Raw genomic sequence first — 16,321 nt, forward strand, 5'->3', positions numbered from 1 at the left:
AAATATACGTGTATTTGCCTTTACATTTGATACTTTCTCCTATGTCTTATTCTCTCCTATATCTGATACTTTATGCTATGTCTTCTTTCCAACCGAGTTGAACTCACCTTAAGTCACCTCACTTGTGACACTCGATCTATCTTAGGTATGAGTGACCTAATGCTTATTCGAACTAATGCCCTAGATGAAATTGGTTTAAAATTTAATCTGTGATAGATCCGTTAAACTAATAGAAAACGAAATGATGTAATACGGCGAATAAAATTAATTTACGGTGATCGTTGGGCGATAATTGTTGTAGCAAATCAAATGTTAGTGCTCCTCTGGAACCTGCTGCGCTGCCTCGTTCATAAATCTGCTGTTGCTCTAATAAAAGCTGCTGCTCGCTTGCTGTTGTGTTTTACTGCTACCGTGATACTGCTTGCTATCACTTGTGCACGTCCAAAAATCCCAGGAAAACTTTTATTGGCAAAACGGCGAAACACTATGCAAAAACTATTTGCCGGTACTCTATCAAGTAACAGCTGAGGCTTAACTGATAACTTTAAACTCTCGCGCGCCCCGTCTCTCTCTTAGTCGTTCACTCTAGCATCGCGACTGCTACGGAATCGCGAACGAGTCGATTGATCGAATCGACTACCGTTGCATTGGATATAAAGATAGAAAATATACAACGGTTATTCTTATTATTTTTGATAGTATTATATATTATATAGTACTCAAAAAAGCTAAATATTTAATAGTTAATAGATTCATGTGCTTCTTTGATCTCCAACACATTGCAAGTCTCTGTCGCTGATTATAGCATTGATGGATCATAAATATAAAGGTTAAAAATAAAGAATAGTAGAAGTTCTATATAGCCTATATATGTCCCCTGAAAATCAACCTCTAAAATCAGTTTTTTTTTAAATTTCTCAGTATCAACCTTATATAAATAGCGAAAAATAAATGTATTTCTTGAATAACATTCATGTTGCATAACAATATGTCCCGTGTATTACAAATTTTATGAAATAATTATTATTTTCTTTTCATTATATATATAAAAAAGATAAAAATAATTAATAACGACTTATAAATATAAGATTTGAGACTAAAATAAATTATAAATAATTATTAACTATTTTGTTTTTTCGAAATTAATAATAACAGTCATAGTATCAGTTTTTTTTTAAATATTATTTGCATTGTATTACATATAGCTGTGTATAAAAGAGTAATAATAATAGTTATTATTTTTTAAACGTAAATTAATTCGTAATATAGAAAAATAACAAGTAATAACAGTTAAAGATTATTAATTTCAAAAGTGGAAGTTTAATATAGTTATTATTACTTCTTTAATCATTTACAATTTGTCAATGAAAAAAGAAATTATAACAAATAATTGATTATATTAATAGTTATAAATAGTTATTATTGTCTCAATTCCTATACTTATAAACTGTTTACTTTTTTCAATTTTCACTTGTGGTTTAGTTTACTTTTTGTTGGTACTTTACTTTGCTGTACACTTTATCTTATTTACAATTTTGTCTTATAAATGGCTCGAAGAAGATAAGTTATATCAAATCTACGCCCCTTACGATAATAAGACATCTGATACATATTTCATTATTCATAGTAGTTGAAGAAAAGTCAAGTATTTAAAAAGTTAAAGTTTTTTTATAGTGCTGGATTTATAAATAAACTTATTTCTATATTTACATACAAATTTCCCGAGCACGAAAATATAGTACATAACAAGAAGAAAAGTTTTTGTCTACTACGTAAGTATTAATGTCACTTATCATATATAATTTTATTCAAATATTTTGATTTGTAAACATGTGAAATATAACTGTTAAAAGCGTATGATGGAATTCTATCTATAGACTAGGTTTTCTTTTGTCTTTTGTAAAATTATTCAACTGCAAAAAAGAGTATTTATATCTTGATTTTGTTTTAGATAAAAACATGAAGATCAATCCTTTGAACGTAATCAATTTATTATTAGCATATTTTCAAAGTTTACAAATACCAGATAGCGAGATTAATTTGAAAGAAATTAAATTGTCAGAAAAGTTGAAAGAAATATTAATAGATGTCGTGTATGAGTTTAATGATATTGATATGATTGTTGAAAAGACGTTAGATTTTCATGAAGATTATTAAGATACTGATGCTAAAATAATCGAAGATAAAGTTCAACATCACTTTCCTGATCCTGATTTTGCACCAACAAATCAGTGCACAAATGATGATGAAGAAATCACATTTGATTATAAACAAAGAGCCGTAGAATTTTGGAGGAGCGGAAAAAACAAAAACTTAAAACTGGATACTGTACAACATAGATTCAAAAAAGTTTCATCTATAAGTCAAACGTTGGGCGAAAATAATTAATAAAAATGGAACTTACCGAGAAAAAATCGCGCAACTTTGCCAATACACGTTTGATAATTTAAAAGCCGCTATTACAGGTGGTACGATAGCGCATGATCGAGATATACGGAAATGGGCATTGCAAGCGCAAAAAATTGTTGGCCATGAAGATATAAGATTTAAGGCTTCTCAAATTTGGTTACTAAAATTTAAAAAAGCTCATAGAATAGTATCTAGAAAAATAAATAAATTTATCACCAAAAAAACATTAGAAAGTAAAGAAGAACCACAAACTAATGCTGATGCTTTTGTAGCTGATGTTAAATCATGTATACCAGAAATCGGCATTGCAAACTTTTATAATTCAGATCAGAGTAGTTTCCAATTAGAAATGCACTCGGGAAGAACATTAACAGTTGAAGGAGAAAAGCAGGTGCAATGTCTGGTACAGTCGGTTTCATCGACAACGCACAGTTATACAATTCAGCCAACTATATCAGCAGCCGGGAAAATTTTATCACTACTTTTTATAGTATTAAAAAAATGGTCATTTCGGTCCCATAGCGGAATCTTCATTATTTAGACCAGAAAATGTGCATGTGGAAGCATCTAAATCTGGAAAATTAACGACAAGTTAGTATATTTTTGTTTATTATAATGCAATGACATAAAAAAATTTTGACATTTTTCTTTTAGATCATTTTAAAATTTGGTTGAAAGAAGTTTTTTACCCAAATGTTGGACCTCAATCTGTACTTTTACTCGACTCTTGGAGTGGACATTGCGATAAAGCTGTAAGGGAAACGATGCCGACAAACAAAATTGTTAATATAAACAATATTCACACAGGAACGACAAGGAACATCCAACCACTCGATGTTTGTGGATTTCGTATCTGGAAAAACTTCGTTCGACGTTTATCAGATCAAGTAATTTTGATGGACTATGAAATGAATCTACATTTAAGAAATAACATCATTAAAATGCAGTCTGTTGTCCATAACCAGCTTTCTTCACCAAGATATACAAATATTTTTAAATACGCTCGGTATAAAAGCGGCTACATTGCTGAATAACGAGCTAAAACAGATAACCCTGTTGATTTTAGTTTTGGAGATTCTTGCAATATACATTGCGAAGTAGAAGCATGTAAATATGTTGCTATAATATGGTGTGGTTGGTGTAAAAGATCATTATTTTTCAAACACTTTTTCGATGATTATCATTTCTGTAAGGTATTCGTTGAATGATACATTTTAATTTACCAATAAATAAAAAAAAGAAAAAGATGAAAATTTATATGAAAAATCAAAATATATATAGTATCGCGTTCGATGGCTCTTACGTAAATATATTTATGTATCTACGAATATAAATATATATGCATAGATCTATAAATGATGATTAGACGTGTGTTATTCTCGTGTTTTTTTAAGAGATATTTCTCGCCATTTTGGTACTATTAAAATAAAACGTATTAAACATATTTTTATTTATCATAAATTATGTTTGAGTTACAGATATATTTTATAAAAAAAAAATGGGATACCCCACGTACGGTGTAGAAATCAATTATTTTAAGAAAAAGCAACTGATAAACTCAATTCTCCCAAAGTTAGGTCTACTAGCTTACATTTGGTCGGGTAAGGGTGGTTTATGGGGGTTTGGTGGGATAGAGGCAAGTTGGTTAGTTGAGGTAGCTCGCTCAGGCGTAGGAGTAAATTATTTCAGGAAATAACAAACGACTTAACTCGTGTTTCCCAGGGTTAGGTAGATTAACCTGCTGATAGTTTGATGGGGGTGATTACTAGGGGGTGAAACACCCCTTAAATATATTTTTTTTTTAAATCCGGAAACACGTCTATTTAATTTTGGTATTTTCTCACTATCAGTGCGATTTTTATATCACTCGAGCTGAATTACTATTTTACAAGTCGTAAAACAGTTCAAAAAATAATGTATTTACCCCTATTAAAAAGGGGGTTGCAGCCCTTCGGTATAAATGTTATGTCCTTAAAAGCGCCTTTTTATAAGAAATTTTTTAACATTGAGTTTACTGAAAAATATTCATTTGATGGTGAGAAATATTAAAAAAACTGATTTTAGTGGTTGATTTTCAGGGTGGATTTTACCCCTTAAAAGCCCTTATCGGCCGATAAAAAAACACGTATCTAATTTATTCTCAAGTACTACAACATATCCCAAAATCATTCAAATCGGTAAGGTCGGGTTGGGGTGGTTCCCTTGTCAGCTGAGACACCCACCGCCATCTAGTAAACTCAACTCAACGCAACTCAACTCTTGAATCTTAGACCCCGGTCCCATAGCTACGTATGAATGTGGACAGATACGGACGCGAATCGCAACTCTAGTAACATGACTAAAAATATCTAGTTCGATTATTTAGTACCAACACTACTGGTAGTGAGCAAAAGTAACTGTTGTTTAAAACTGTAGCGCCGAACGTACCACATTTAATGTTCAAATGTCAGGTCTACAATTTACTTTTCAAATTCTCATGAATATTGCTTATTGATGAGTATGCTAATGTAAAAAAAGCTTTTGGGATGATTAATACATATCATTTAAATATATTTTCTTCTTCTTCTCATATATTCAAGTTCTTCTATAAAATTAAGGCTTAATTCCACTAATTGTAGTTGAAAGTCTATTAATTCCATGGAGACTGTATACAGGAGGCGAGGCAGAGACCTTTTATCTAGGCAATTTTTTTTTCTCGGAGGGAATTAGCCGATTTGAGCGCCGCGCGCGGTAGTTAGTGAACTACTAGAAGACTTCCAATATGAGCATAGCTTATCGACCATGGAGATGTATACAGTCTCCATGTTATCGACCATGGTACTGTAGGTGACGAAGATAACCCGCCCTTGCATATCTTTTTGTAAAAAGGAATCCATTAATTTTATAGAAAATTAATACTATTTTATGATGAAAAAGTCTTGCAATATATCGTTTTTGTTATTTTTTTGAAATGGTAGAATACGCTTTTCGATCACTCGATTTTAATAATTTTATAGTTTTTTTGTTTTTATATTTCCTTATTAAACAATATAATGTATAATAATAAATAACATTCGATATACTTAACTTTAATGATAGTTACGATGATTAATGTGGTCATTGTTAACTATCCACGAAATTTTTACCGTGTAAAATGATTATCTTTTTAATAGAAAAATATTGTTACGAAAGCCATAATTCAATTGTATAAAAAGCATAGATTTTTAACATAAAAATTTACAATAATTATAATTATTTTTTAATTTGTTAGTAATTGTCACCTGTTTTGAATTTAGTAAAAAGTAAATTTGGCAATTACTTTGATTTTGAATGACAAAAAAAAATGAATCAATTATCTTCTTTAGATTGGGAGACGCGACATTTGGACTATTGCCTAGACTAAATGTTACGAAGGCACCCTCCAAAAGATAAAAATTAGATATATTTCAAACTGTCTAATGTTTACACTGTAACGGTTGGTGATTTATTAAATGTATTAAATCGTCGTCCGTTAACAAAATCGATGTATCACCGCTGCTCGTTGTTTTCCTCTTCTGGCTAGCTCTGTGCTTGCCGCGCAACCTGAAAACGAGCGCGAAAGCACGAGACAATAAAGAAAAGCAATGGTCGAAGATTCCTCGAAAACGATGCGGAGGAAAAGGGAACGTAGAGAATATTCGGATCTAGCGAATGAATATGCCGGCTTATTAATATATCTCTGCCGAATTTATTCACTCCTTAACATTAGCGCAACTTTTTACGTTGGCCGAAAGATTCACGATACGCAGCCTAATCGTACGGGCGCGTGAGAGAGAGACGGAAAATACGATTTTAAATAGCACGCGGCCGACGCTGTTTACATGCGCTCGCTTCCCGGAATTCTCGCTCGCAAGACCGGAACATAGAAAAAGACTTATGCGGGCGAACGCTGCTGCAGACAGCTACGCCTTAATTCTCGAGCCCGGTTGCTCGAATATCGTCGCCCAGGGTCGTCGAGGCTGGATGTCCTACCGGTCGGTCCTTGTGGGTGATGGACGACGTGTCGGGTCCCTCGACTCGTGCGACAGCCTTCGTCCGGTCGCCCTTACTCGTCGATCGTTGCCGAATATTTTTAACACCCACAGCACTCGCTCCTCACAGTTACTCGATTTCACCACACGGGATCGATCCCACGCTCGGTTTTCCCAAAAACAATCCAAAGGCTTTCGCGCACGTGCGATATCCTTGCCGGTCTCCACTCGATTGTCTAGCCCGCGTGTTTTAGCTATTTCTCTCTCTCTTTCGCTGCGCGGGTCCTCTGCGCATGGCGCGCTATTTCAAAATCGCTCATCTATTTCTTAACGAGCCCGCTCGTTACAACACGTTACCAATAGTCAAAGATTTTTTCTGCAGTTGATATTTTGATCCCATCATGTGTGTGGGTGTGTGTGTGTGTGTGTATGTGTGTGTGTGTGTGTTGAAAGCTTATAATAACAGCTTCGACATGTTGTCACACGATTAATCTTATAATACTTACATTAAGTTATTGCATTTTGAATAACACAGCTATATAGTAGTAGAAAATCGAAACGTTAGTAGTCAAAGTGTTTCACTCTATTTATACAAACATAGTAAATTTTCGATATGGTTCAATTTTTTATTATTTATATTTTTATTGTTGTTATTTATTTATATTTATATTGCAATTTTATTAAATAGTTATATTTATATTATACTATAGTTACATCTATATAGTTATTGTTTACATTTTTCATTGTGCAATTTTATTGTTTTCAATCATGGTGAAAATGGGTGTAGTTCCTGGTTGCAAAACTGGATCAAGTGCTGATTTGAAGCAAAGGGCTGAGGAGAAGATACGAAAGTGTAGTTTATTTCAAACACCAAAGGTATGTGTGTTATACTTATATTTATATTAAATAAATATTTTGCAAGTGGCGAATAAAAAATTTTATGTTATTGAAAGCTTATGAGCAATTAAAAAATACTTATTTAAAAAACTTATTTTCCTCGACTCTCGTTATATGTACATAAAACGAAAGTATTTATTTTATTCTAACAAAAATTTGCTTAAACAGAATTCAATACAACGACAGAAATGGTTCGAGATATTAGGAATGGATTTAAATAATAATAGTAGAGTCTGTGAACTACATTTCCTATATGAAGATTTGCAATTAGATGACGATTGGTTTACGGTCAATAATGAATTGACTGTTTCTATTCGAGAAAGAGTAGATCTTAAAAAGAATGTTTTGCCTCAAACAGCGACTGGATACGGTACTATAAGTACTTTATATGGATCACAATTATGCATTTTACAAGTTTTCATTAAATGTATGAGTGCGATTTTACCAAGCAATGACATTATACAAATATAATACTAAAGCCGGAGGGAAATTGCAAGATTGCGAACCAACAATCATTTTTATACAGAGAATGAAAAATCTTATTGATGCAATGCGGTCTAGGAGTGCAAAAGATGCTATGTATGCGAGCGGCGATTGTGCAACGTTAAAGGTAATATAAATATAATTGTTATATTTATCTATTATGATTAATTGTATGAATATATTTTATTATACTTCTTCATGATTTATTATAATATAATATGATATAATATATAAATCAAATTTTATTTCAGACAATCAATACTTTTATCGATTACTTGCAGATTTGGCGTAAAGGAGCAGCAGATAATAACGTTATATTCCCATTAATGCAAAATACTTTTGCTGGTCTTCTAGTGACTTTGAAAGCATCAGTAGAATTACTAGAATATTTAAATAAAGAGCATAGTTATGAATATTAATTAACAAACCATTTATGCTCTGACCCAATTGAGGTAAAAAATAATTTTTTACATAAAATATAAATTGATTTTATAATGATAGCAATGAATTGTGATTTTTCGTTTTCAGAGACTTTTCGGAATCTTACGCATATCTGCTGGCTCCAATGACAATCCAGATCCGACCATGTTCGCGCATTTATTTAAAATATTTTGAACTTATGAGTTGATTAAGGCTCCAAAAGGCAGCAACGTTGTAAAAGGCGAAGTGCTACAAGTCTTAACCCATTAACGTCCAAAATGTCAAAATTTCTTGCACGTTTTCAAAGTGATTTTTTTCTATGTAATTGGCGTTGCTAAAATTCTTGAACCACATATTCTGATGTAAAATTGCATGCTCTTTCAGAATCCGTTGCCAGAATCATGATAAAACTCACAGGAAAAGAGATATGCTCGATTGAAACATAAAAAACACCTAAATTTTCGAAAAAAAAAATTTTTAGGATTTTTTTTCGAAGTGTTACGGTGAAGATATCACCTTGCGACCGTGATCAAAGGTGATCATGGGATTTGAAGTTTAACAGGGAATTTTTTTGTTTACCTTGAACCATCGCTTCTTTACAAAATGGCGGAAAAAACGAATTTTTTTTTTCAATCTTCATCAACTTTTTACTCAAAATCTATGGTCTTTAGAAAAAAATTCATAAAAACAAAAATGCCTTAGAATCGCTCGAGGAACATTTTCAAATTTTTTCAGAATTTTTTGAGACAATTTTTGATTTTCCGGGAAACTTGGGAAATGGAATTTTCAAGAATGTCTCCAAAAATTCTGAAAAATTTTTAGGATGTTTGTCGAGTGATTCTAAGACATTTTTGTTCTTATGAATTTTTTTCTAAAGTCCATAGATTTCGAGAAAAAAATTGATAAAGTTGAAAAAATAAAAATTTGTTTCGGCCGCTATGTTCTAAAAACCTATTGGTAAAAAACGATTTCTGTGCAAATTTTAGGAACATTTTTTTACTCTTAGCGTTACTCAGAGACTACGGCGTGGACGTGGTAAAATTCTGTCTCCTTTGGGGTGCTTTTTTCCCGTGAGTCCCCTTGCCTCTCACGTCTCGGGGTGCTTGTTTTCCGTGAGTCCCCTTGCCTCTCACGTCTCGGGGTGATTGTTTTTCGTGAGTCCCCTTGCCTCTCACGTCTCGGGGTGCTTGTTTTCCGTGAGTCCCCTTGCCTCTCACTTATTCATACTTTTAGCTGTGCTTTTTTAGCCAACATTTATTGCAAATATTTAAATTACATGTTTTGCAGAAAATTTTTGTTCTTATTGGACAGTTTCCATTCGAACAAATCCTCAATTTGTCACTATTAGATCGTTCATGTGCTTTACTTTTGCGACTACTTTTTTGTAAGTAGTATTTGGCAATCGAAATAGTGAACTCTTTTATTCCAACTTTTTTCTTTCCATCGTTAGCAGCATTGAAAATTACAAGAGAATTAGTAATAGACGCCTGTATAAGTCTCATAAAAACTACCCATGTCCATTTTTTTGATCGTATAATTGGGAGTATGTCATTGCAATGTCCGTCATGCAGGTCAACATCTCCCATGAATTTGTTATATAGGTGAAAAGCTTGCGGAAAAGGTATTTCAATTTTAGATTTAGCCTCTGCGCTGTATCTTTTTGAAATAGATAGAGGATTGACACCTGCTGCAGTTGAAGCTATTGAGACGGGCTTCGAATCCATGATAGTAATGAAATTTATGCCACTGTTTACGTCGTGCTTCACCACATATGTCCCTCTTGGAGCTTTCTTATCAAGCACATTTTTTTCTTTGACTCGATTATCTCTGATAGTACCAGTGCATTTCAAACGCAATTTCTTCAAATGTAATACCAAATCCATATTCGTGAAGAAGTTGTCAAAGTACAGATGAAATTGAGAAATTTTGTTATAACTTATTATTTGAAAAAATGTTTGTAATAAATATAATACTACTCGTGAACCTAAAGCACATTTAGATAACTTATCTCCAATTTGAGAATTCTTGCCGCAATAAAGATCCAAATTCAGTAGATAGCCGTCCGAAGTACACAAGCCCCAAAATTTCAAACCAAATCTTATCGGTTTTCCTCGAATAAATTGTTTCAAAACAGTTTTTGAATAGGATTTGGCCATCATCTCATCAACGGATAGAGCAGTTCTCCATATTCCGAATTTCATGATGTTATTTTGAAAAAGTTTCAGTAGAGAACGAACGCGCCATCCTCGATCATTTGAATCTTTGTCTTTGTTTTTTGAAAACTTCAATTTAGATTTTGTGATTTCAAATTGTTGGCGAGACATTGCAGAAGAAACTACTTCATTAGATAAATACGGATCAGATGACCAGTAATCTCTCTGTGATTTTCTGGGATTGAATGTAGAAAAAATAACTATTCCAATAAAAGTATCAAGATCTTTCAATTTCAGATCATAACCATTGTCTTTACACGCATCAATAATATATTTTTTCATTTCAATAGAAAAAAAGATTTCAAACAATTGAAAAGGTTCGCTCCTATGTATTTTCTTTTTTTGCGATTCGGACAATAATACTTTATCTTCACAAGAATCAGGGTGTAACTTTTCACCCTCAATCCAAGTGAATTCATGACCTTTTTCAAGTTTATCTTGTTTTTCAGAATAATTTGCACGAGCTTTATTGTAAGTGGTATTGGGTATTTCATGTTCGCAATCTGAATCAAAATCGGAACCAGAATCATCGGAACCTGAATAGTCAGGATCCGGAATCAATACGTTGAGTTCTGAATCACTATCTGAAGAATCTGATTCATATTCAGAAGATCTTACACGTTTCCGCGACATAATGTATGAAATTAATGATTTCGTTTATTTATCACTCATCCGTATGTACAAAAACACGAAAGAAGAGAACAAAAAAAGACGAATATTCATGAATACATGAGACCAAAAATTACGCTTATCTGCCGAAATGAAATGGAAATAAAGGATGAAATTTTTGTCGGAATCTATAAGTCTTTGAAAAAAGAATGAAAATAAGTTAGAATCATTCGAGCAATATTAAAATTTTTTCCGAGTTTTCGTAGACAGAACGTTTTTTTACCAATAGGTTTTCAAAACATCGGCCGAAACGAATTTTTATTTTTTCGACTTTATCAATTTTTTTCTCGAAATCTATGGACTTTAGAGAAAAATTCATAAAAACAAAAATGTCTCAGAATCACTCGAGGAACATTCTCAAATTTTTTCAGAATTTTTTAAGACAATTTTTGATTTTCCGGGAAACTTGGGAAATGGGATTTTCAAAAATGTCTCAAAAAATTCTGAAAAAATTTGACAATATTCCTCAAGCGATTCTAAGGCATTTTTATTCTTATGAATTTTTTTCTAAAGTCCATAGATTTTGAGAAAAAAATTGATGAAGATTGAAAAAAAAAAATTCGTTTTTTCCGCCATTTTGTAAAGAAGCGATGGTTCAAGGTAAACAAAAAAATTCCCTGTTAAACTTCAAATCCCATGATCACCTTTGATCACGGTCGCAAGGTGATATCTTCACCGTAACACTTCGAAAAAAAATCCTAAAAATTTTTTTTTTCGAAAATTTAGGTGTTTTTTATGTTTCAATCGAGCATATCTCTTTTCCTGTGAGTTTTATCATGATTCTGGCAACGGATTCTGAAAGAGCATGCAATTTTGCATCAGAATATGTGGTTCAAGAATTTTTTCAACGCCAATTACATAGGAAAAAATCACTTTGAAAACGTGCAAGAAATTTTGACATTTTGGACGTTAATGGGTTAATTAACACCGAAAAGTCAAAAGCAATGCAACAGGACAATAACATGTCTTTGCAGAATGCAATTTTAAATTGGATCAGCAAATATAGGGAGTTGATACCTGCTCAAAAGGATGACGAATGGGACCATATTTATAACGTGATCAATACAGACGATCGATTGATATCAGACGTGTCTAGCTGGGTCATCCGTGAAATAATCAAGTCCAACGAGTGCGAAAATTGCAATCTGTATTTGGAGTCGTTCTCCAGTGATGCTGCACGCCATCAACTTATACAAATGCTAGAGAGAGTTTTGGTGGCTTAATTAAGTCTAGCGACAATGTTTTTGAATTAATTAAGATGGTTGAAAATTGTATGACCTTTATAATTGAGTGTAATAATGGCATGACTAGAGATAGTATGCAGTTCATTGTTCAAAAAATAATAAAAACGAACTCTCTAGCGTTTGTTGGTTGTGCAGATCATGTAATTTGGTTGTGCAGATCATATAATAAAATTAACATACAAATTCATAATTTACTATTTAGAAAGACGAATGAAAGTGGCGTGCAAGAGACACAATATTGTCCATGATGTGCAAAAATATTAAAATCTAAAGAACTACGCAAACAGTCAAAATATTAATTTCAGTTTTTATATTCATTATTTAATTGTTTATATTAAATATATGCGGGAACATCATCATCAATCAAACCCCACACATAATACCTCATCTAAACGTAGAATTTCTCGTTATTTCAAAATTCGGAATCAAAAATAGGGGTTCCTATGCAAAAAATCACTGTGACCTTCAAATGACCTTGAAAATCATTCTAAGTGTGTGTGCGTGTGTGTAACAGTCTCACTTAAACAAACTGCTAAAACTTTTTTGAAAAATTTAGTTATTATATATATACATTTTTTTTTTCAAGATAGGAAATTCTACGTTATTTACTCAACTTTGAAAATGTACATTTACGAACAAAATAGCAAGACTTTTTTATCGTAAAACAGTATTCATTTTCTATCAAATTAATTTATCCCTTTTTATAAAAAAGTTATTCGCGTGCGGGTTATCTTCGTCACCTACAGTACCATGGTCGATAATATGGAGACTGTATACGTCTCCATGGTCGATAAGCTGGGCTCATATTGTAAGTCTTTTAGTAGTTCACTAACTACCGCACGCAGCGCTAAAATCGGCTAATTACTTTGGGACTGTGACTTTGCCGAACGCTTTAACACGGGCGGTATAGGCCTGCCTCGCCTTCTGTATACAGTCTCCATGATCAATTCTCTATAATTTGCACCTTCCTTACCCTAGCCTGCAAAGTGTAATGGACAGTAAAAATAAAAAATACCATTCGAAACATCTCTAATTGAACCCTCCAAAAATGCTCATTATTTTAATTGAACCCCTTCAGTTGTCCCAAAAAAAATTAAAAACTATGATAATTTTTTCGTTTTTTGTAACTGCGATATCTTTAGTAATACTTAATATTTTTGTAAAAGAAACAAGGCAAAAAATTGAACCTTTGCTAGTTTTAATTGCTCACTCGCACTTTTTCAAAATTATTAATATATATGTCAAAAACAACAATCTAACTTTATTGTATGTTCTTTTCAAATAGATTATTAGGTTATTGGGTTATTTGGAAAGAACATACAATAAAGTTAGATTGTTGTTTTTGACATATATATTAATAATTTTGAAAAAGTGAGAGGGGTGCAATTAAAACGAGCAAAGGTTCAATTTTTTGCCTTGTTTCTTTTACAAAAATATTAAGTATTACTAAAGATATCGCAGTTACAAAAAACGAAAAAATTATCATAGTTTTTAATTTTTTTTGGGACAACTGAAGGGGTTCAATTAAAATAATGAGCATTTTTGGAAGGTTCAATTAGAGATGTTTCGAATGGTATTTTTTATTTTTACTGTCCATTATACTTTGCAGGCTAGGGTAAGGGAGGTCAGTTTTAAACAACAGTTACTTTTGCTCACTACCGGTAGTGTTGGTACTAAATAATCGAACTACCTAGTTTTAGTGATGTTACTAGAGTTGCGATTCGCGTCCGTATCCGTCCGCATTCATACTATGGGACCGGGGCCTTAAAGCTTCCGTGACGGTGTGACCACTGGTTTTCTTGCCTTGACACTTTGAATATTCAAAAGGATTTTTAATGCTTGTATCAAAAATACCATCCGGAAATTCTTTCAAAATTAAAAGTGATGAAAAAATGTTTAGGTGATATTTTTGAAAATATTTTTGAAAACAATATTTCAACAATTTTATTTGCTCGATTGATGGAGCTGTCTTATGATTTGAACGATAATTGAATGCGACCAATATTACGCATGCGCCTTGCATCGCATATCAATGTTATTGTTGACAATCAGTGGCTCTGCTTGGAGGCTGTTTGCGACAAATATCTTTATACAAATCATGTACAACTGGTACGTTTCTGTCGGTTCTAAAACAACATATTAAGACTGTTTTGAAAGTACAAAGTATCTTGTAACAAATGTAGATGTCGTGTTGCAAATTTAACTAATAAATAAAAATAATCTTGGTTACGTGCTTGTTAAGCGTTATTTAATTGTTTTATTGTAAAAAGGTAAAGAGCGTCAACGTAAAACTTGTTTATCATGTTAAAAACTGTTTGGGCCTCGGATCAACAATTGTACTACAATCATATCTCGCTTAAAATGTTCAATTGCAGTATATCAATGAAGTGGTAGATGTTTTTATCTTAAAAAGTAGTTTAACTAATTGTATATATTTATCTTAAAAAGTAAAGTTTAACTAATTGAATAATTGAATTAAAAAGACATGAGTGACTCGATGTGCAAAAAGTGTATGGAGGGAGATGGTGCTATTGCAAGTGTAATTAAGCAAGAAAATACTACAGTGGTAGTAAATCCTTCTTCAGCTTCTGTGCCTATTCCCAATATCTCTGGAGGACACAGAGGCGAACGATCACTTTATGAGCAATTTTCACCTTCACCCTTAACAAATTCAGCTATCTGGGTTTGTAGCAGTGGCAGTCTGGACAGCACTGGAAGTTTATGTGGTCGGCATCCAAATGAAGTTCTTGTTGGTACCGATATCAACAGCATGAAGTTGGAGCTTGCTGAACCACTTGAGCCTTTGCTTTCATTTGGGATGGATGATGATGACATTTTTCAGGTAGATAAAGCTGATTTAATCCAAGGTCCAACACTTGCTGAGCTTAATGCCAATGAAGATACGCTCCTTGGTGATCTTAATTTTGATGATTTGCTTCTGCCTGATGAAAATATGCAGCCATTACGACCAAACTCTGATAATCAGTCTCATCAGCTACTCCACTCAAGTACTCAGCAGTCACATCAACAACAGTGCAGTTCCTCTATGTTGTTTGGTCAAAGTTCAAGCCCTTGTCCTTTTGGAAGCAGCAGTTTTCCAGTAACTGTGCAACCAACACTTGGTTGGGGGAATCGTAATGATCAGATACAAGCAAGTCCATTACCTGCTGTTTGTTTCTCACAATTCAACAATGTGAATATCAGCTGTCATCATGACCCAGCAGAGGTTGTAGGCACATCTAGTTTTCCAAGCCCTATAGGCTCCAACATTGCAGGTATTTTATAAAATGACACAAAAATAATTTGTACTTTCTTTAGTTTAATTTTCATTCCATTTTGATAATCATACCTTTAGTGTAATGAACTATCAAACAATTATTTTTTAGCATTACGAATAGTTAAGTCTTGACTTGGTGGTCAAGGCTTATAGTATATTTTATGATTCTATTTGATTGATAATCTAATCTTATATTTTCCTTACTGATTTATTTTATGATTGATATTTTTTATCTATTTGTTAATTGATGTAGTAATAACATCAGGACTTACCTGGTTTATGCATTTCTTGGTGGATTGGTTATTTGTTGTCTCAGTAGTTGACTGCACTCTTTCAGTGAGGTTGACTAAGTTGATAACAATCATACACATACACTCAATTTCAGAAAATTAATATGATAATTATTAGATTTCAAAATAACAATTAGCAATCAATTCTTAATCAGTGCAATACAATTTTGAAGTGATACAAATTTAACAGATATAAATTGAATATAATGTTAATTCGAAATAATATAAATTCAAAATAATACAAACTCAATGTTAAAGGTAAGATATCAAGGCTGTACAAGAATTCAGAAGAGCTAGTTCAGCTGTCGCGTGTCGCGAATTGAAACAACTGCCAATAAACCAAATGCTTTGATTTATTGATCTACTTAAACTTTTGCTGAGTTCGATTGATTGCTGAACTGTGGTAAACTCAAATTGTGTCTCAGGACAT

The 16,321-nt window shown here is 32.6% G+C and overlaps 1 protein-coding gene across 1 annotated transcript in view; it reads left to right on the forward strand.

Annotated features, from left to right (window-relative positions):
• The first annotated feature begins 14,177 nt into the window (after positions 1-14,177).
• LOC131669562 (protein CREBRF homolog) overlaps positions 14,178-16,321 on the forward strand; it is a 259,087-nt gene continuing 256,943 nt past the window's right edge. Inside the window, exon 1 of the mRNA XM_058944519.1 lies at positions 14,178-15,599. Coding sequence (XP_058800502.1) covers positions 14,810-15,599 — 790 coding nt within the window. The 5' untranslated portion in view covers positions 14,178-14,809. The remainder of the gene's footprint in view (positions 15,600-16,321) is intronic.

The sequence above is a fragment of the Phymastichus coffea genome, unplaced genomic scaffold (assembly GCF_024137745.1).
Source record: "Phymastichus coffea isolate CEN01 unplaced genomic scaffold, Cenicafe_Pcof_1.1 PCOF00008, whole genome shotgun sequence".
Classification (NCBI taxonomy): domain Eukaryota; kingdom Metazoa; phylum Arthropoda; class Insecta; order Hymenoptera; family Eulophidae; genus Phymastichus; species Phymastichus coffea.